The sequence below is a fragment of the Spermophilus citellus genome (genome assembly GCF_964194105.1).
Source record: "Spermophilus citellus genome assembly, chromosome: 2".
Taxonomy (NCBI): Eukaryota; Metazoa; Chordata; class Mammalia; order Rodentia; family Sciuridae; genus Spermophilus; species Spermophilus citellus.
This window is the reverse complement of record NC_138183.1, coordinates 10,844,412-10,863,603: the sequence shown is the minus strand read 5'-3', so window position 1 is coordinate 10,863,603 and position 19,192 is coordinate 10,844,412. Positions and strand designations below refer to the sequence as shown.

At 59.6% G+C, this 19,192-nt stretch overlaps 1 protein-coding gene across 2 annotated transcripts in view; it reads left to right on the top strand.

The window, feature by feature from the left end:
* NEK6 (NIMA related kinase 6) overlaps nt 1–19,192 on the top strand; it is a 74,294-nt gene that overhangs the window by 41,436 nt on the left and 13,666 nt on the right. For both annotated transcript variants that reach the window (XM_081274374.1, XM_081274375.1), the window contains exons 3-7: nt 4,967–5,107; nt 6,272–6,334; nt 7,059–7,169; nt 10,589–10,697; nt 11,090–11,197. In XM_081274374.1, the coding sequence (XP_081130500.1) occupies nt 4,967–5,107; nt 6,272–6,334; nt 7,059–7,169; nt 10,589–10,697; nt 11,090–11,197 (532 nt within the window). The remainder of the gene's footprint in view (nt 1–4,966; nt 5,108–6,271; nt 6,335–7,058; nt 7,170–10,588; nt 10,698–11,089; nt 11,198–19,192) is intronic.

Genomic DNA, 19,192 nt, shown 5'->3' with positions numbered 1-19,192 from the left:
AGGTCTGTCATTAGCAGTCCGTGCTGTGGACATCACTGCTTCCATGAGCCGATGGCCTGTGGGGCTCTGTGCAAGCTCCCAGGTTGGGACACGGTGGTGACACCCATCTCATTCAGTCCTCCTGACGACTCAGAGAAGCAGGTCCCACTCAGTGCTTCATTTGTAGGGAAAGAAACTGAAATGTGACAGAGTCTGAATTCAGCCCTGGTCTCTGTGGCCCCAGAGGGTGTCTTCAGGCCACCAGGTCTGAGAGTGAAGATCGGCCTCTGCTTTGAATTAGCCAGATGGCGAGGCGCTGAGCGGGGCTGGCCTCGAGGGCTCCAAGGATGTGGTCTCTGTAATTCAGGCCCCTCCCTGGGCAGCGCGGGTTTCAGACATTCCCTGTATACACATGGACCCAGCCCGTCAGAAGTTCCCCTGGACGCGGTGTCAGATGCCTTTAAAGGTGAAATTCGTTTACAGGAAATGTCAGTCTGATGAAGGGTGCTTTTTAAAATCATAGGAACAGTTGCCTTAAAATTAATGGTGCATTGCAAATATCAAGGAAAAGAGGCCCATCCAGTGTAAAGATGATTAAAATTCAGGTCAGAAGTCTGACTTAGTCAGGCTAAATTTTTTAATGAGATTTCAGAAAATTAATTGGGCGAATGCATTTTTATTCTTTTAACATGTAATTTTATGCTCCTATTTTTTTTAAAGGATTTGTCGATGGCTAAGGCTTATTGTGGTTCAAACATTTTAAACTCAAATTAGCAAAAGGGTGGGGGGTGTTTGTGGCCTAATTTGATGTGATTTGAAGAAGAGCTTTTCAGAGCTCTCGGGAGTGGGGCAGCCTGTGCTGGTTGGAGACACCCCACCCTCCGGTCTCCATTTAAGCCCCACTCGGCCAGAGGAAGCTGGTGGCATTTCTAGGGAAGGTGCCTTTGGGACTAGAGGTGACTTAGGGGTCTCAGTGTCCCCCTGGCTCCTGTCTGCCAGGTCCTCCTGCTGTCCAAGGTCATGGCTCCCTGAGGCTTCTCCGTCTCCCCCGCCTCAGGTGCAGCTCAGGCCTCCTCCCTGGGTCCACTGCCAGATGCTGCAGTCTTGGCACCCCTGGGTCCCCCTCCTGGCACCTTGACCCCATTTTTTCTACCTTTGCAGGAGAACTTGAGGGGCATGACACCCTGGTGCAGGGACACGGGAGGCAGAAATGGCCTCCTAGGGTGTTGTCCCACAAGTAGCCCGCAGCCCAGCCCCAGGTGGGAGGCCCAGGGCAGCTGTTTAGCAAGGCCGCTTGGCAAACAGTTCTGGGCAAGAGGCCACGAAGTCACAAGGCTGCATCCCTCACCTGCAAGTCCTGAGGTTGCTACAAGCCAAGTCAGCAGACCCTCCATGGGGTGAGGACAAGGATGGAGATGAGAGCCACAGCCAAGAACCCACAGAGCTGCCCACGGGACCACACAGCCCCACTCAGTTCACCCCCAGCCCCTGGGAAGCCTTCGCCCCTCCACAGACACAGCCACAGAAGCAGGAACAATAGCAATGGTCACAAAGGTTCATATGCCACTCTCTCTAGGCGCCAGGCCCTTCACCCGTACTTCGCTTGCTAATGATGTAATATACTCTCAGTTATACAGATGAGGAAACTGAGACCCAGAAGCACTTGTCCTCAGCCCAGAGGTGGCAGAGCCAGCGTCGGACTCACCTGACAGAGCCACAGTGGTGGCTGCTCCCTGCCAGCATGTGCCAGGGCAGGGGATGTTTTTGTTTGTTTGTGAGACGGTCTCTAGGGGGGCATTCTCTATCCACAGGAGCCAGGACAGGGGATAGTAAGCAACAGGTGACCTTTTTCTGAAGGTGATGAGGTGCTCCGTGTGCCCAGTGGGAGCTGCCCTGGGACCAGCCCCCGTCTGCCCCGTGGGGAGAGCCCCACAGACTCACTGCCACCTCATCGCCTAGAGTCCTCCGAGAACCCAGGGGCAGCTGTCACATCCCTCTGAACGGATGACTAGTCCAGGGTCACTCGAGTGCCAGGACAGGGGTGGGACTTGCTGGGAGCTTCATAGGAGGGGAGAAAGGCCTGGGAGGGGACAACAGAGAGAGGCTGGCCTCGGGGACGAGGACAGCTCGCCCATTCTTTCCTTAGAGTTAAATCAGAGTCAGGGCTCCCCCGGCCTCGGCAGCTGCACCTAGGAGCCCTGTGTCCTGAGATGCCCCACACCTGGGCAGAAGCCATCCGGGGACAGGCCTCTATTCCAACCCTCTGTGGGCAGCATTGGCCCCCAGAGCTGGCTGGACTGTGCCCTGAGTGCACGGTGGGCCTGCCCGGGCTGTGCCATGAGTGTGTTCCTCTAATTGGGTCGCATGGGTTGTGACGGGAGGTGCAGATCTGGTCACATGTGCAGACATACAGCCAGGTCTCCCCAGGCCAGCAGTTACTCACTTCCATTTGGAGCTTTCAGACTGCTGGGAACTGGGCAGAGTGGCTTCTCGGCCTGGGCAGAGTGCTGGGGAGCCCAGCCAGCGCCCACTCCTCACAGTGAGAAGCCCACCCTTCCCCCAGAGCAAGGGCCCTCGGAGATCACTGCTAACCCATGGTCCTGGGGGAAACTGAGGCCAAGAGAGGAGGGACCACCCCGTGTGGCCCAGTAGCACAGCTGGCTGTTGGTCAAACAGGAGTGGGTCCCAGCTCCTCAGACGAGCTCTGCAGCCCAGCCTCTGACTCCCTCCTTGTTTATAACGGGTCAGCCGCCCGCCCGCCCGCCTGCAGGCTGTTGGGCCGGAGAAGCTCTGCAGCTGCAGGGACTGCCACCGGGCGCCCATGTGCACCTGGCGTTGGCATCGCATCAAGAAGTGTGGGTCTTCCAAGTTCCAAGAGCTGCTGTGGCTGTTTCTGAGAGTGTGATCCAGCTGTGGTCCTGAAGGTGACAGTGCCTGGTCACAGGGTCCTGCTGTTGTGCCCTGCTGTTCTGAGCATATTCCCCAGTGTCATCCAGCATACATGCCTCAGAGCACTCAGTGTAGGCACAGGGGACACTGAGGGGACTGAGACAGAGGCCCCTGCTGGGGAAGCCTGTGGTCAAGGCATAGGAAGGGCTCAGGTGACTGGGCAGCCGGCAGCTGGCCTGGCTGGTTGCAGGGTCTTGGAGGAAAAGCTGGGGTGTCTGAGTAGAGAGTCTGCCCTGTCAGCAGGAGGCACGGTCCTCAGTCCAGGGTCAGATCTGCAGCAGCCACTGCTTCCCTTCCTGGCCAAGCCCGCTTCCTGAGGTGGCAACCGCAGTGAGGCCCCAGAGGGTCCATCTGAGGAGCCAGTGCGGTGGCAACTAGGGTCTGAGTAGCCGGCGTGATGGCATATGGGCGCGGTGCCTGGCAGGCCTCTGAGGTGGCACACGGGTGCCGACGAGGCTCAGGGTCCTGTTGAGGCTTCTCCCCGACAGACCTCCGCATGGGGTGGGTGGAATCATCATCTTCCTCCCGCATGGGTCTCCAGGCAGGGAGGTCCCCCAAACCACCCATCATGAGAGGTAATTACGCCCCAAGACTTCAAAGTCAAGGTCATCCAGCTTTTATGTTGCTGGGAAAAGGAGCGCGTGACTGTGGGCAGCCGCGGGCTTTCATCTTTCACAGGAGCGTGTCCGCGGAGCTTCCTTGGCACCAGCCCCACCGCGCAGCTGAGCAGAAGGCTTGGAGCAGGACTAGGAGCCGCCCAGAGCTTGGGCTGCGGCCACCCTGCGCTAGCTGGTCAGTGACCATAACAGTGGCCACTGAACACCTCTGGGTGCCAGGCTGGTGAGGAACACGGAGCCTGGCTACCTCACGAGATCTTCTCAAATGGATGCTTCTCCTGTTTCCGTTGGCAGGCAGGGAAGTCAAGGTCCAGAGGGGCTGGACAGCCGCCCAAGGCCTCCTGCCAGCAGGCGGCTGGACCAGGACTGAGGCCAGCTCATCTGGCCCCACAGCCATGCACCAAGCCCATACCCACTGTCGGTCACACCAAACTGGTTACTTTAAGTATTTTTATTCTGGGTGATACTGAGACCCAGTCCTTGTCCCATGTCACCACTCAGCTGGGGAGGTGGTCCCCAGTGTCAGTGACCTCCTTCCCCACAGCAGGACTGTTGGAGGAGAGAGTAAGGCTCTGTCTAAAACCACCAGGGAAGGCTGTGTAGAGCTGTGTGACGTGGGCAGGGCTGTCCCTCTGCACCCCCCGGGCTCCTCATAGGTCAAGTGTGGACATACAGGGGCCACCTCACCTGGGGGTGTGGGGCTGATCAGGGGTGTGGCATTGCCTCCCCACCTGGGCCTGGCATTGGGCCCCCTCTGCCTTCCCAGGGGGGTATTTGCACACATACCATGGAGGGGCAGCTGGCCACAGTGGCCTCTGCTGGCAGCTTTGTCCTTGGGCAGGCGCTATAACTCAATCAGAGGTTTCAGTGCTGGCCCTACAGTCACCATGAAGTCTCTGGTTTGGGTCACCATCAGGGGAGCTCAGAATGTAGGGCTGTGGGCTTGAAGCTCAGTGGGACTGTGAGCTGGGGGTGGCTCCCCTCAGGGAGGGCCTTGCTGTTTCTGGTGCTGATTGCAGGGTCTGGGGCTGGTGGGACCAGAGTGAGCCAGAGCCGTGTCCTGCACCCCTCACACACGCCCTGCTCGCTGGGCCTGACCTGCGTATCAGAGAGTCAAGGATGATCAGGGTGGCTAAGGACCCCAGGACCAAAGAGCCAGGCTTCTGGGGTCAGTTTTCAATATGAAGGATGCTGACCCGTGGTGGGGGCAGGGGGCTCCATGTGTCACGTGCCTCGGGCTGTTGGGCACAGCTCTGGGGATCAGGGTGAAGAGTCCCACGCCTGGGGGCTCCTTGGAGGCTCTGATGGTGGCGTTGGCAAACAGAGCCTCCTTCACCTTTGGGAGGTGCTGTTGAGGCGCTGGGGACCCAGAGAACCTCCACTCCAGCCTGTCTGGTCACCCACCTTCTGTTCCCCTGCAGAGACACCCCAGCACCCTGTCTTTTCGCTGCTCACTGGCAGACTTCCAGATCGAGAAGAAGATAGGCCGAGGACAGTTCAGCGAGGTCTATAAGGCCACCTGCCTGCTGGACAGGAAGACGGTGGCTCTGAAGAAAGTGCAGGTGAGCCGCAGCCCTGGGGGTGGGCTGTGCACCTTGACACTGCCGCCCTGGCCGGGGCACCCCCCGCCCCTCTGGGGACACAGAAGTCAGTGTCCAGCCACCCAGCCACTGGGAGAGCCAGGGGGCTCATGGAGGGATGCTCACTGTGAACCATAAAGGACAAGAAAAATAAGCATGCATTGAGTCCCTGCTGTATACTGAGTCATGTTCAGAATGCATGAACCTTGCATCACCTGTGCGTGGAGTGACTGTTTCATTTTTCACTTGAGGAAAATAGTGCAGACAAAGTGGCTCCCAGGCCACAGGCAGTTCGGGGGAGCAGGGGTCTGGCCTGCACGTGACTGGCCCCGTGCCTGAGCTTGTTCCATGGTTTTGGGCTCCAAGGATCCTTCCTGCCCTCTGCGTCCCTTCCAAATGGAGGAAAGGTGTCCCCTGGCGAAGCCAGGCCCGGTGCACACTGGCAGTGAGCAACAGTGAATCCTGCGGAGCTTCCCGGGTGCCACCGTTTGCTCATGGGTCCTTAAAGAGCGAGGCGAGCACCCTGGGCCGCCTCTGTCCAGGAGGGAGAGGCAGCTCAGACCACCAGTCCCAGGAGGGGGACAGGGGGATGACTTAATGGTGTCCTATAGACCTGTGACCCTTGTGTGCCTCAGGACGCTGGGGGGCAGCGGCTCCTGTGTCTGAGAGGGCCTGTTTTGGGGCCTTCCCAGAGCTCGCCTGGGCTGTCAGCCTCTCCGGTGCCATGGTGAAGGCCACCTCGGGGCTGCTGCGGTGTGCGCCAGGAGGACCCTGCTGAGTGAGCTCAAGGGGGACTGGGGACTCGGGGACACAGTGATCCACACCACACAGGCCGGGCCGTTAGCCCCGTAAGCAGAGGGAGAAACAGAGGCTCTGAGCACATGCCACTCACAGTGTGTGGCCACAGCAATTCGCTGGTCCCGGGGCTTCAGTCCCCTCCTCTGAGTTGGGTACAGTGACTCCATCCCAGGAGTGGTCCTGGGATTAGGGGTGACACCATGAGTGCAGCACCGGGCTTGTGGGTGCTCAGTCAGAGGGAGTTCTTGCTTTTAGGGGTCCCTTGGCAAGGAGGTGGGAGAGCTAGGACCTGAATGCTGGCTGTGACTCCCGGGCTCGGGTCTAACCAGCTCTTTCCCTCCTGTCAAGATCTTTGAGATGATGGACGCCAAGGCCAGACAGGACTGCGTCAAGGAGATCGGCCTCCTGAAGGTGAGTGTTCTGGGCCAGGCAGGAGTCCTTGTTGGCGGGCTGGACGGTGGCACTGAAAGACAGCGTGGCTCTGCTGTGTCGGCCCAGGTCCCCCAGTCTAGATTCTGGGGACCGTCGGCTTGCAGCATAGGTGCACGTCCCTCTCCCGAGATGTCGGCCTTTTAGAAGCTGCTCTCAGGGGTTCTGGCTGGGCTGGTGTGTGGACAGGGCTGGGCACATCATGGAGGGGTTGGGGTCCCGCTGCTCCCACCTCCTGGACTCGGTCACCAGGGGCTCCGCTCTGCTCCAGCCCCTGGGGTGCGTCCTGCGTGGGCTCCCACGACCACCTCAGCCAGCACGGGCTCTGGCTTGGGAGCTGGAGGCTGGGTCTGCGCACTGAGGGAATCAGGTGATGGGGACAAATATTCACGAGTGCCCCCTGCCACTTGCCACCTGCCCTCTCAGCTCTCCACCAGTGCTGTGGGGACTTCCAGGTTCTTAGCCCACTCCCCTTCCCAGCCCTCCTCAAAACACGCCCATCTTACAGGTGAGGAAACTGAGACTTGGACACCAACGGCTTTCCCAGCGTCACCCAGGTCTGCCGACTCCCACGTGCAGACCTTTCCCTGGGCGCCCCCTCTCCAGTAGGTCCTGGGTGCTCATCCTCCTGAGCCCGCAGGGCAGGTGTTGGGCTGGGCCGTCCGTCAGGGATGTCAACTCGCTTGCTCTCTCTCTCCTGCTGCAGCAACTGAACCATCCGAACATCATCAAATATCTGGACTCATTCATCGAGGACAATGAGCTGAACATCGTGCTGGAGCTGGCCGACGCCGGGGACCTCTCGCAGATGATCAAGGTCAGGGTGCCAGGGAGCGCGTTCGGGGGCTGTCCAGACCTGGGGCCCAGGTCAGCAGCCTCTTGGCCCCCAGTCCTCACTGCCCTGGCCTCAGCCCTGGCCTAGTGGGGTCTGCAGGCTCCACCCCCAGCCGCCGTGGGCAGCTGAGAACCATGTCCCTCGACAGAGCCCAGCAGGCACCAATAAAGGCAGAGGCCATGCTTGGGCAGGGGGTGGCTGGCGAGGGCTACTCTGTCCACCCATACTGCCCCAGCCTATCCAGGGCACGGGGGGTCACTCTGCCTCACAAAAAGAGCAGGGACAGCACCCCATAGATCAGACCCCATCTCACAGGTTCCGGAAAAGTGCCTTGGGGGGGGTCCCATTGCCTTGTTTTATAGGAGGGGAAATCTGAGCCCAGAGAGGTTGAGAGGCTTGCCTGAGATGCCAGCAGTGGGCCCAGGGCATGCCGGGCCCGGTCTGTTTTCCTGGCCTGGGACTGTTCAGTGGACACTGTCCCCAAGACAATCCCTCCAGGGCTGGGGGGACACTCTTCATTTCTATGTGGTGGCTAATGCCTGGGGCCTTCGGGGCTGAGGACTGGCCACGTGACACAGGCAGCCTCAGGCCAGACCTCACCCTGGTGAGCCTCCCCTGTCCCCACTGCCCAAGTCACCTGGGAGCCTGGCATCAGGGACACTGCAGCTTCACTGATAGAGGGCCCTGGCCATCAGCCACAGCTGTGCCTCACTGGCTCACGCACCCCGAGCCCATGCTCAAAGAGGTTTAGCCTCACAGCCTCTGGGTGCAGGAGCCTTTGCCCGCAGCTGGCCCCTGTCTCCCCCCCAAGGCCCTTCTTCCTGCAGGCCTGGACATTTCCCTTCAGGCCTGACGTGGGCGCCCATCCCATCGCTGCCTCCCTGAGCCCACACCCCCCACCCCTTTCCCACTTGGAAAGGCGGGAGACGTGGGTCCTCTGCTTTCCCAGCAGGCACCGGGGCTGAGCCCTGCTCGCACTCAGCTCCTCTGAAATTCGGCCCCTAGGAATAGGCGTCACTGGGAAGCAGCGTCACTTGAGCTGTTATCACCGGCTTTTATATTTTCCTTGACATGTTAATGTATTTGCAGGGACGTTAATCTCCGCTGGGTCCCCGGTGGGAGCAGATGTGCTCTACCGCATGTCACCCCACCTCATCGCTTCTGCCCCTGCCCTTCTCCCGGACGGACGCTCGACTCCCACCGTGGGTCAGCCCCATGCCGACGCCGGGTGCCACTTGCCCTGGCTCTGCTTTCAGGGAGCCCAAACCCTGACAGGAAAGCCTGTGCACGTCAGGGAAGGCTTCCTGGACGAGGGGACCCCCCACGGGACCCCAGGTGGACGGGGAGTGCAGAGGCAGAAACAGCTGTGCACTTTGGTCCTCTGAGGGCACCAGATGAGGTGGGGACCGTGGGGTTGCGCAGGGCCTCCTGGTCCAGGCTCAAGATTCAGGACCATGCCCTGGGGTCTGCAGGACTGCCCAAGACTCACGGCAGTGAGCAAACGTGGTCCGTCCTGTGTGAGAACAGGACGCAGGGCCGTGGGAGGGCCAGGGCAGGACGCACTAGCAGAACGAGTCCAGGTCTCACCGTGCGGCCCGGCCCCCTCGCGGCCTCAATCCACGCAGAGGGGCTGTGGGCAGGCAGGGGTTGGGGTGCCGCCATGCTGATCCCTCCCTTCCCGGGCCTCAGTGTCACCCAAGCCCGGGGACTGTTTAGGAGAGGGCACTGTGGGAGCGGCAGGCAGGTGACCACTCTTCCAGGCTGCAAGAGAGCAGGGGCGAGGAGGGATGGACAGCCCCCGCACTCCACACCCATGCCTCTTCTTGGCTCTCCGAGGCCACCCTGTTCAGGGTTCACATCAGTCACCAGCCCTGCAGGACGGGGTGAGGACACCGGTGGGGAAGTCTCTGGGGATTCCCCCTTCACTGGCCATCTCTCTTCCCACGTCCCCTACCCTGCCCACCCCTCCTCCCTCTGACAGCTGCAAGGGACTCACCTGAGAACTTGGTTTGGGGCAGCCCCCGACCAGGGGGAGAGACAGGGTGGGGCAGACCTGGCCCCTGGTCACACCTGAGACACACACAGGTGATCTTGGCGTTTTCTCATCTAACTTACTAGCCCAGTGCTGGGCGCAGGGTGGGAGCCGCCTCCCCACCCTGCCCTCTCCAGCTCACTCTGGGTTGGAGAACAGGGGCCTGGCCAGCTAGCCCGAGAGGTTGCTGGCCAGCAGGTCTTTGTCCCCGGGTCCTGCAGCCTGAGGGGCCGAGGAGGGCCTCCATAGCCATGGGGAGGCATTATTTACGAGGGACAGCAAAGCTCAGAGATGCTGCTGCCGTCCCAGAACCCACCAGAGACTCCGTGCCTTCCCACTAAATGTCAGGTGACATTGAGAGGATGTGACATTTAGAAAATCACCACTCGGCTGTGCACATCCCCGCGTGAACACTGTAATGAGGATTCAGTAACATCACGGTGTAAATATCCCAGCCCAACCACCCCCGAGCCCTGGGGTGGCCCTGGGGGGGTTCTACTGGAAACCTGGGACAGTTCACCCACGAGGTCCCCCTCCTAGAGAGCCTCAAGGGACTTTGCTTTGAAGCCAGGAGCTTCCAGCTGTGACTGTCCCCCTTCTGGAGGCCCCAGCTCCAGTGCTGCAGCTGGTTAGCTCTGGACACATTCCTCAACCTCTCTGAGCTCAGTGCCTGCTCAGTTTCCTGGAGTGGGCGGGGACCTGGGGCTTTCTAGGCAGGAAATCTGGGGCTGCGCTGTGACCTAGGCCCTCATGAAAGGCCACCGTCCTCCCTGCTTTGGTCCTCTCTTCCACCCATAGCCCTTCCCTGGGTGGGGCAGAGATCCTAGGTCAGCTACTGGCTTCTCTGCACCAGAGCAACTGCCCGACAAATGGGCACAGCGTTGCCTCTGGCTGCTTGGTAAAAACATGGCTGCCCTGAAGGGGAAAGCCCAGGAGAAGACCGCCACTCAGGCACCTGGAGCAGCAGCCTTGGTCCCCGGCCGCAGCCCAGACCTGGCATTCAGGAGCCTGGCATGTTGATGTGGCCACTGCTCAAGAAGAGTCCCGCCTCATCCCTCCAGGCTGCTGCCTGCCCCAGAGCAGCCGAGGGATGGTGCTTGGTTGTTTTTTCTGGAGTGTTTAGTGGGGTTCTCCTGACAGAGGGGCCGTTGAGAACGTGGACCTGCTTCCTCGTGGGCTTGTCCACAGGCCTTCGAGGGCTGCTGTAGGCCACCTGGAGATGACCTTCCCCCGGCTCGAGCTGGGCCAGGCCGCCCCCGGTGCCAGCCTGAGCCCAGGCGGTTGTGGAGGTGGCCCTCCTGGTCCAGGCTCATGGTCCGCCCGTCTGCCTGGGAGCCTGCTCACTGGGCCTGCCCGTCCATCCCCACAGTACTTCAAGAAGCAGAAGCGGCTGATTCCCGAGAGGACGGTGTGGAAGTACTTCGTGCAGCTCTGCAGCGCCGTGGAGCACATGCACTCGCGCCGGGTGATGCACCGAGGTGGGTGCCAGGCACCTGAGCCCCGCCCACAGCTTCCCCGGGCTCCCCTTGCTCCTGGGAGCCCCACGAGGAGTCAGACCCCTTGGCATTGCCCACACAAGGCAGATGTGTCCAGCAGCTGCACACACATCTGCTCCGTGTCAGCAACCGCCCGCAGGGGACCTGAGTTCAGGGAAGGAGGGCCACCTGCACATGGTCTCCAGGCCAGTCTACACCAGCACAGGTAGCCAGTTCCAGTGCGGCACCAGCTCTGCCCAGAGAAGGGAACTTTGATGTGGGCTTTGACGTCCTAGTAGGAGCTGGCCTTGCCCTCAGGGAGCCCATCACCTGCAAGGCCCTCCCCTGGCCACCCAGGCCACCTGTCACACACCAACTCTCCTCCTTCCCTGTAGACATCAAGCCTGCCAACGTGTTCATCACGGCCACGGGCATCGTGAAGCTCGGTGACCTCGGCCTGGGCCGCTTCTTCAGCTCCGAGACCACCGCGGCCCATTCCCTAGGTGAGGTGCCCATCTGCCCTGCAGTCCGGGGGCCGTGTCTTTAGCAACCTGGCTGCACCAGCTCTGGGGCTGGAGGAGGCCGGGGGCGTTTGGTGGATTAGTACAGGAAAATGCCTCTGGAAGCCCAGAGCTGACTCGTTCTTTCAGAACAGACCCCAAAGGAGTAATAGGCCCGAGGAGCCGTGGGCGCCTCCTGCCGCCTCCAGGGAAGGACAGCGGAGTCTAGGCTGGGGGCGGGAGGTGTCAGTGGTCCTTGACCTTGCCCGCTCTCCCTCCTCTCCCCATGCCTGCTGTTCCACCCACACTCCGTTCCCTGCACATTTGAATTGCTTCCGTTTTTTGGGTTGTTTTGAACAGGCAGTTGTGAAGCTGGGGGGAGCCAGCTGTCACCCAGGAGGTGGCCTTGCGGCTGCTGTGGAGAATGAATGAGAGCTGTGGGGCGGGCAGAAGGAGAAGGTCAGCCTCCCGGTGGAGCTGAGTGGGCGCCTTGGTGTGGCAGGGACAGGGTCCTTGGGAGGCCACAGGCTGAGGTCGCAGGAAAGGGAGGCGAGGCCCTGAATGCAGGAGTTGCTGCAGGGAGAGACTCGACTGGGTGTGTCAGTCCCTATGCTTGTGTGTGACGGGCCTGAGGCTTGGGTGACGACAGTGGCGAGGTGCTGACTTACAGAACAGGGAGGGGCGCAGCCCCTGTCGAGCATGGAAACGGGGCCACTGCAGAGGCCTGTGGGATGGGCAGGGCCTCCTGCTTCCCCAGAGCCAGTTCCCGGCACCCCCTGTGCTGCCCAGCCCCGGGCCAACATACCCTGGGTGACGGGAGGGAGCCGGACCCGCGCACAGGCGGCTGCCTCCCTGGAGCGGCAGTGGGCACTCCACGCACTGCACGGCTCAGGCCCAGGCATCTCCCGTCCCCTGACACCTGGGTGCCTGTGGCCAGCTGAGTGTGCCAGTAGCATCTGGTGACAGGACAGGTGCTTTCGGGAAGAGGCTTTTCTATGGAAACTGTCACTGTTCATTCTGAAGTCTTAGAGACTCCACGTCGGCACACACTTAGGAGAAATGTACAGGCCGCTTCTGGAAGTCAGGTGGGGGAGTTTCCCTGTCCATCCTGGGGGCACCTGGCCTGGCCTTTTCCTTTGACTCCAAAAGAAAGGATTTGCAAGGACGTCCCCAGGGAGATTAGGATGCGCCTTCATCTCTGCAACAGGCTTGGGCTCTGTGGCACCCTTCCTTTCCACGGACGAGGGGTCCCTAGTCCAGGAAGCTGGAGTGACTTTATTTTCATGCCAGGACTCGAATGAGGGCCTTTCCTGCCAGAACCCATGCTTTCTCCCAAAGGCCAGGGCTGGGGCTACGGAAGACAACCCTGGAGTCTCCACCAGGGACCCCGGCCACTGGCTCTCCACTGCCAGGACTCCCTGTCTTTCCAGGTCCTCTCAGATACCTCTCTGGTGAAAAACAAGGTGTTCCTGTCAGTTTGGGGCTGTTGGCCGAGCTGGGTTGGTTGTTCTCTTCGTGATGGAATCGGCCTCTGCCCTAGTTGACAGGTGCTCTATCACTGAGCCACACCGCCAGTCTCCCCATCTGGCTTAAGAGCTTCAGAAGGGCCAGAGCACGCTAGGAAACTGTCATAGAAGAGCGAAGGCCCCTGCCTCCTGGGCCCATCAGTCAGGCCTGAGCCTTTCTGTGTCCCGCTGCAGAAGAGATGGCGGCACTCGTCAGAGCTGGTTAGGATCGCATCATTAGGAACAGGCAGAGATACCGTCTCTTCCGACAGCGTGATCTTGATCCACTCGGACTGGTGCACTTATTATATTAATGAGAAGGAATTGGAACTTGGGAAAAGGCCGCCCCCCTGAGCCAGGCTCTTCCTGATGCCTCTGAGCAGAGACCAGGACATGTGATGGGTGGAAGGAGCTTTCACAGGCCCATCCCCGCTTCGGGCTGTGCACCCAGCATGCGGGACACACCACTGAGCTGAGGCTTGCATGGGGGATCAGCCAGGCCCTGCTCGCTGGATAAGCACCCAGAACCCAGGACTCTGCATCCCCAGGCTCTGTGAAGGGGACAGCATGGAGCCAAAGCACAGGACCCAAAGTCTCCACAGCAAGGTTCTGCAGAGAGCTAAGTCTGACGCACATTTGGGCAAGAGATGGAGCTAATGGGCATTGTATCAAGACTCAGGAAGGACACAGAGGCAGGGGCTCCTTCATGTCCCGTGTGTGGGCACGATTTATGAATCCACCAGGTCTGATGTGTACCTACTGTGTGAGGATGCTGTGGTGGCGGCCGCTTTGTCCTGGCCACCACCTCATCTCCCAGGTCTGCTGACCCAGGACCTGGGCTTATGCAAATCTGATCTCCTCCGCCTCCCTGGCCCCTCGCTGCTGCTGTATTTGCTAACATGAGGCTGGCATGAAAGGGTATTAGTCAGTGCCATGGTCGGGCTGACAGGTGCGGTACCCAGCGGTGGCAGAGCTGCTGCCTCAGTGTCAGGAATAGGAGCCATAATTAGAGCGCAGAACAGAATGAGCGTCAGACGAATTACCAGGCAGCAGATCATATTTGTCAGGAAGGATTGCATACATAAAAATTAAGTGACAGTACACGCTGGCATAATGAAAGAAAAATGAAAGATTTGCCTATACACCGCTCACAAGCTACAAGCAAGTGTCTCGCTCCAAGCAACGCAGCAGCTGCAAGACAACCAGGGGCTGCAGAGTGGCTCCTGGGCCCTGCTCGTTTGTAGCAGGGATAGGCGGCCGCAGGCTGGCACTGGGGGTGGGAAGGGTGGCCGGCTCGTGCCCAGGGCCTGGGTAGGGCACTGCATGGCCTCTCAGGCTGGGGAATAGACCCTCTGGGGGCAGCCCCCATTGGGTACAAAAGACTCATGTTCCTCTTGCTTCCCTGAGCTGGTGCAGGGGTCTGTGATTCTGCACTCTTTCCTTCATCTAAGGACGCCATGTTGACAGAGGGGGACAGACATAGGCAGGCCCAGGTGGCCTGGTGAGAGAACAGGAGACCCCTCCTGAAAGCCTAGTGCACACAAGTGGATGCTGGCTAGGGACTCCAGCTGCACCAGGGTCTCTAGGGACTCCAGCTGCACCAGGGTCTCCAGGGTCTCCAGGGTCTCCAGGGTCTGGGCTGTCTCAGCCTCTCCAGAGCCACCCTTGGCTTCAGTGTTCCAGTCTCTGAACTCAAAAGGGCAAGTCAGGAGGAGGAAGAGGCTCAAAACCACTTTTAAAACATTTTGCTTTAAAAAAAGGAAAGAAAATCATCACAACCAGGCTATTTAAGGATGAGGAAACTGAGGCTGAGAGGCTCTGGGGCCCCACCAGGGATCACCGCAGTCCTGTGGTCACATCCACAGTGCGGTGGGAGGTGGGTTGGGCCACGGGTGCCCAGAGACAGGGTTGAGAGGATCCTAAGGTGCTTCTGGGGCAGGAGACACTGGGCGCTCCCAGGGCTTGATGTCACAGGAAGGAAGGAGCCAGAGCGTTGCAGGGGCCTGGGGGCTTGTCCTGAGCCCACGGGGAAGGATGGGGCTCCTCTCCTTATCACGGGCCAGTGCTGCCATGCGTGGGACCCCGTGAGACTGAGCCATGCTGCGACCTGCCTGCACTGACTGGGGTCTGCCCGTCTGCACAGCCAGATGCCCCCTGTGACCCTGGGGTGAGACAGAAGCTGTGTGGTTCCAAGACTGGCCTCCTCCTGCCCACAGCGCAGGACACCTGGGAACAATCGTGCCAGTCCCTCTGACCCAGAAACCTTCCTCAGCAGGTGGTGCACCAGCCTGAGTTTCAGGTGGTTCTGGGGCCGAGGGCTGGGAGGCCAGGTGTGGCCATGTTGGATGAGCTGCTGCCAGAGAAGCTGAGGGGGCTTCAGGGGACGGAGTGAGGGATGGGTCTGAGCCTGGAGGCAAAGGCACCCCCTCAGCATGGACCCCCGAGGTCGGTGTGGCCCCTGCTCAGGGAAACCTGCAGCCTGGGACGAGGCTCATCACCACTTCTTTCCCAGAGTGGGAAGTGAGGTGGCAGGAGGGGCACCCTGTCTATCGTGGGGACACTGAGGCAGGGCCAGCCTTTCGGATCTCCACTGGGGAACGGGGGCTGCAGTGGGTGGAACTGCGGGTCTGGCTCCAAGTTCCCGTGGTGTGCACACCCCTGCTGCCCCAGGAGGGCCCCGCCTGGGGAGGGACGCAGTGGCCCTGGCTCTGTTTGGAGAAGGGGCAGCTCCCAGACACCAGGCCTCACCCTCACGTGCAGTCTGCCTTTTTCACAACTAATGAACACGTTTCAAACACTGCGAGCCTTTCAAAACACCTGAGGTTTGTGTTGACAGGTGCGTCCCGGGAAGCAGCGCCTTTAATCAGCCGCCCCTTTGAGGCCTGCGTGTACTCTCCTCTGATATGGGCTGGTTTGAAATCGCGAGGCCTAGTGGGGACTCGGGTGGCCGGGGTTCCTTAGGTCTCTCCCACAGGCCCCACCCGGCCCCCACTGGGGGGGCATAGTTACTGGGAGATGGGTCAAGGCCCAGGCCAGGTGGGCTCAGTGGCATCTGTGTGTCACTGTAGGGTGGCTCTCGCATGAAGCAGGCTGTGCCACCCACAGAGGTCCCCAGGGACAGGGTCCCTGTCTGTGGAGACACCTCCTCCTGCCAGCTTCTCCCAGTCCTCCCCAGAATCTGGGGACGCATCCCCAGTGGCCCACCACGAGCTCGGGTGTCTTTGAAGTTCCTTGTTTCATCTTGGATACTCAGCAAGTAGCGCCTGCTCCATCGCCTCAGATGTGCCGTCGGCGGGACGTGGGCTGCACGTGACTCGCTCCAGGTCAGGCTGGTGCAGCGGAAGAGGCGCTGCCCTGCCCTTCTGGCCCCACAGCAGCTCAGTGATGGACCCCAGAGCCCCCCTTTAAGGTGCTCATACCCAGGGGAGCAGACCCTCCCCTCGGTGGAGGGACCTGAGGACCCCGCCTGCCCGGGATGGGCCCCACCTGCCTCCATTAATGCTTCTTAAATCCACTGGGTTTTGTCCCCGTCTGCTGAGCACCTGAAAGTTGCCACAGGTGGGCCACCAGCCTCAGCCTTCCCTGGCCCTGGAGCCTGCCTCGGAGCCCCCAGCACTTGTGAGAGCTGCAGGTGCTCAGGGTCCGCCCGGAGGTCTCGCCACAGCGCTGGGGTCCACGTTGTCACAAGCCCTCCCAGGTGGCCACCCATCAGTCCAGCCTTGACACATGTAGCTGGCTCCCCTGGGCACCCCGGAGACAGGCTGTTCTTCCTCCTGATGGGTCCCCTGCAGCAGGGCCCCCACTCAGCAGCAGCTTCCGTCACCACTGGATGGAGGGGGTGGATGGATGACCAGGGGATAGATGGATGCACCCACTGTTGGCAGACAGTAAATTGAGGACCAGACGGATGGAGAATGATGGGTGGGCAGCGGTCTGTGGTCCTGGCATCTTAGAATAAAGCCCCCAGTTGCCTGAGGCACTCGTGACTTTCCCACAGTGGGAGCGAAGCAGCCAAGGCCTAACCACTGTGCAGGTCATCCTGGCCGGTCCCAGCATCCCTCCTGTCAAGGCCCAGGCAGATGTCAAGTGAGCAGGGGGAAGTCTGAAGCAGAGAGGAGCCGCCAGGCTAGCCAGGAGGGGCCTCCACAGGGGTCCTGAGGGTACAGAGCAGACATGAGGGGACACCCCAGCCCTCCCAGGGGATAGCACCTCCACCCATCACCTCAGGGCTGCTGTGTACCCCATGGACCCTACATGCCTGTCCCCCATAGACGCACCATCCACAGCACCCGGGTGCTGGAACCTACTTGCATCAGCCCGAGGTGCTCACCGTGTGCCTGTTATCCTGTGGTCCCGCCATGGTGACTCAGGCATCCCCTTCACACTTGGCTGTGACCCCAATGAAGGTGGTTTTGCTTCTAGGAGTCCCCGTTTTGCCTTCCCCGTGGACTCCCATAGGTGCATTGCTGACCGACAGCTCTCCCTGTGAAGAGCCTCAGCCCGGTTGCAGCCGTCCAGTGTGCAGACAGGATGGCGGTTCTCCAAATCAGGTCTGGAAGGGCCGGCTGCTGCCCTTCCTCAGGGAGCACAGCCATGGAAGGGAGCCTGGTGGCCTCATAAAGCAGGAGTCGTGGTTTAGACCCCTGAGCTCACAAAGACCGTCCCTCCATGGTGGCCATACGCATTGAAGGGGTGCCTGAGCTACAGGGAAGGGGACAGACCCTGGCACAGCCCCGCGTGGGTCACTGACTCGGGGACGCACACAGGCACCCGCGCTCAGCTGTACTGGAGCAGGGTGCTAGTCACGGCCGCAAACAAGGCCCTGTCCCTGGGGAGCCCACAGCCTAGGGCAGTGGCACCCAGCGCCACCTGCGCCCCCTGCTCATGGGGCAGCCAGTTTTCCTCCTTTTCTGATAAGACGAGAAAACCAAGACAAGAACAGGCTCAGACAGTCCACTTTTTCCAGGTCAAGGACTGCGGTAGATTTTGAGATTAAGAGTTTGCTACTTTTTCTACTTTTACACTGTGCTTTTATTTTATTTTTTTAATAACTATTTTATTTCATTCACTTATTTTTATGTGGTGCTGAGGATCAAACCCAGCACCTCACACATGCTACACAAGCGCTCTGCCACTCAGCCCCAGCCCCTGTGCTTTTATTTCAAATAACACTGTCACTAAGGGATAGTTGGGGTTTTTATGTGGGGGGATAATTTTTAAAAATACAGTTTTTTTCCACTTAGAGAAGGAATGATCTCCCCGGGCTCACTTCATGAGTTGGTACAAAACCCACCCTGTGTTTGCCCCCAAATGTCTTTTGCTGCTGTGTACCCCATGGACCCTACGAGCCTGTCCCCCATAGGCACACCATCCAAGATGCCCTGAAGACTGGGCCGCTGCTGCCTGGCCCCGTTCTCTCAGGACCCCGGTGTCACCTTGGCCACGCTGGACCCCAGCTCCTTCCTCTGCGTACCGCCGCAGCCTGCTGTGGGGCACGCATCTCCAGGACAGTGACGATGCTCTGGTGGAGCACATTTCAAAACCTGGTCCTCAAGCCTCTGCAACAGTCATCCTCCATGTGGGCTGATTACAGTCTAGATCCCTGGGCCCCACCAGACTGACCTAGGCGGCCTCTCTGCCACAGCTTGCTGCCTCAGGGGTGGGGACTCGTGCCCTCTCAGGAAGTGTCCCCGTCTTGCACAGCTCAGCTCTTCTGAAGCGTGTTCCAGAGGCCACAGGGCAGGGCCTGGAGGTCAGCACACCCTTCCAGGATGTCCTGAGTGTTGGCCTTTTCTGAGGGAAGAGGGGGACCACCAGGAGAGTCCCCTCCTGTTGGTGGCTGAGCCTCATCATCCAAAACTTTTCTTTTTTTCAGTACTGAAGAATGAACCCACAAGTGCTTTCCCACTGAACTTCACCCCAGCCTTTTATTTTACTTTTTATTTTGAGACAAGGTCTTGCTAAGTTGCTGAGACAGGCCTCAAACTTGCCATCCTCCTGCCCCAGCCTCTTGTGTATCTGGGTTACAGGTGTGCACCACCGCACCTGGCCTTTTTTTTTTAATATTTAGTTGTCAGTGGACCTTTATTTATTATTATGTGATGCTGAGAATCAAACCCAGTGCCTCACACATGCTAGGCAAGTGCTCTGCCACTGAGCCACAACCCCAGCCCCCACCTTTTTTTTACTTTTTAATTGAGGTGTGATATGTATACAGTAAATCCCCTAGTGCCCTTCCTGGGCCACTTTCCCTGTGCATGCTCTTTTGGCCTGGTTTCTTTCACTTAATATTTTGCTTATGAATGGACCTAGTTTTGTTCTTTTTAATGCTATATAGTATTCCACCTATGATTAGGCTGTAGTTTATGTGGTTTATCAATTTATCCATTCTGGTGACTGATGTTTGTTTCCATGCTGGGCTATTGCACATCCCCTCTGCACATCCTTGATTGTGTCTTTTAAGAGACAGAGCATCGGGTGACACCCACCTAGG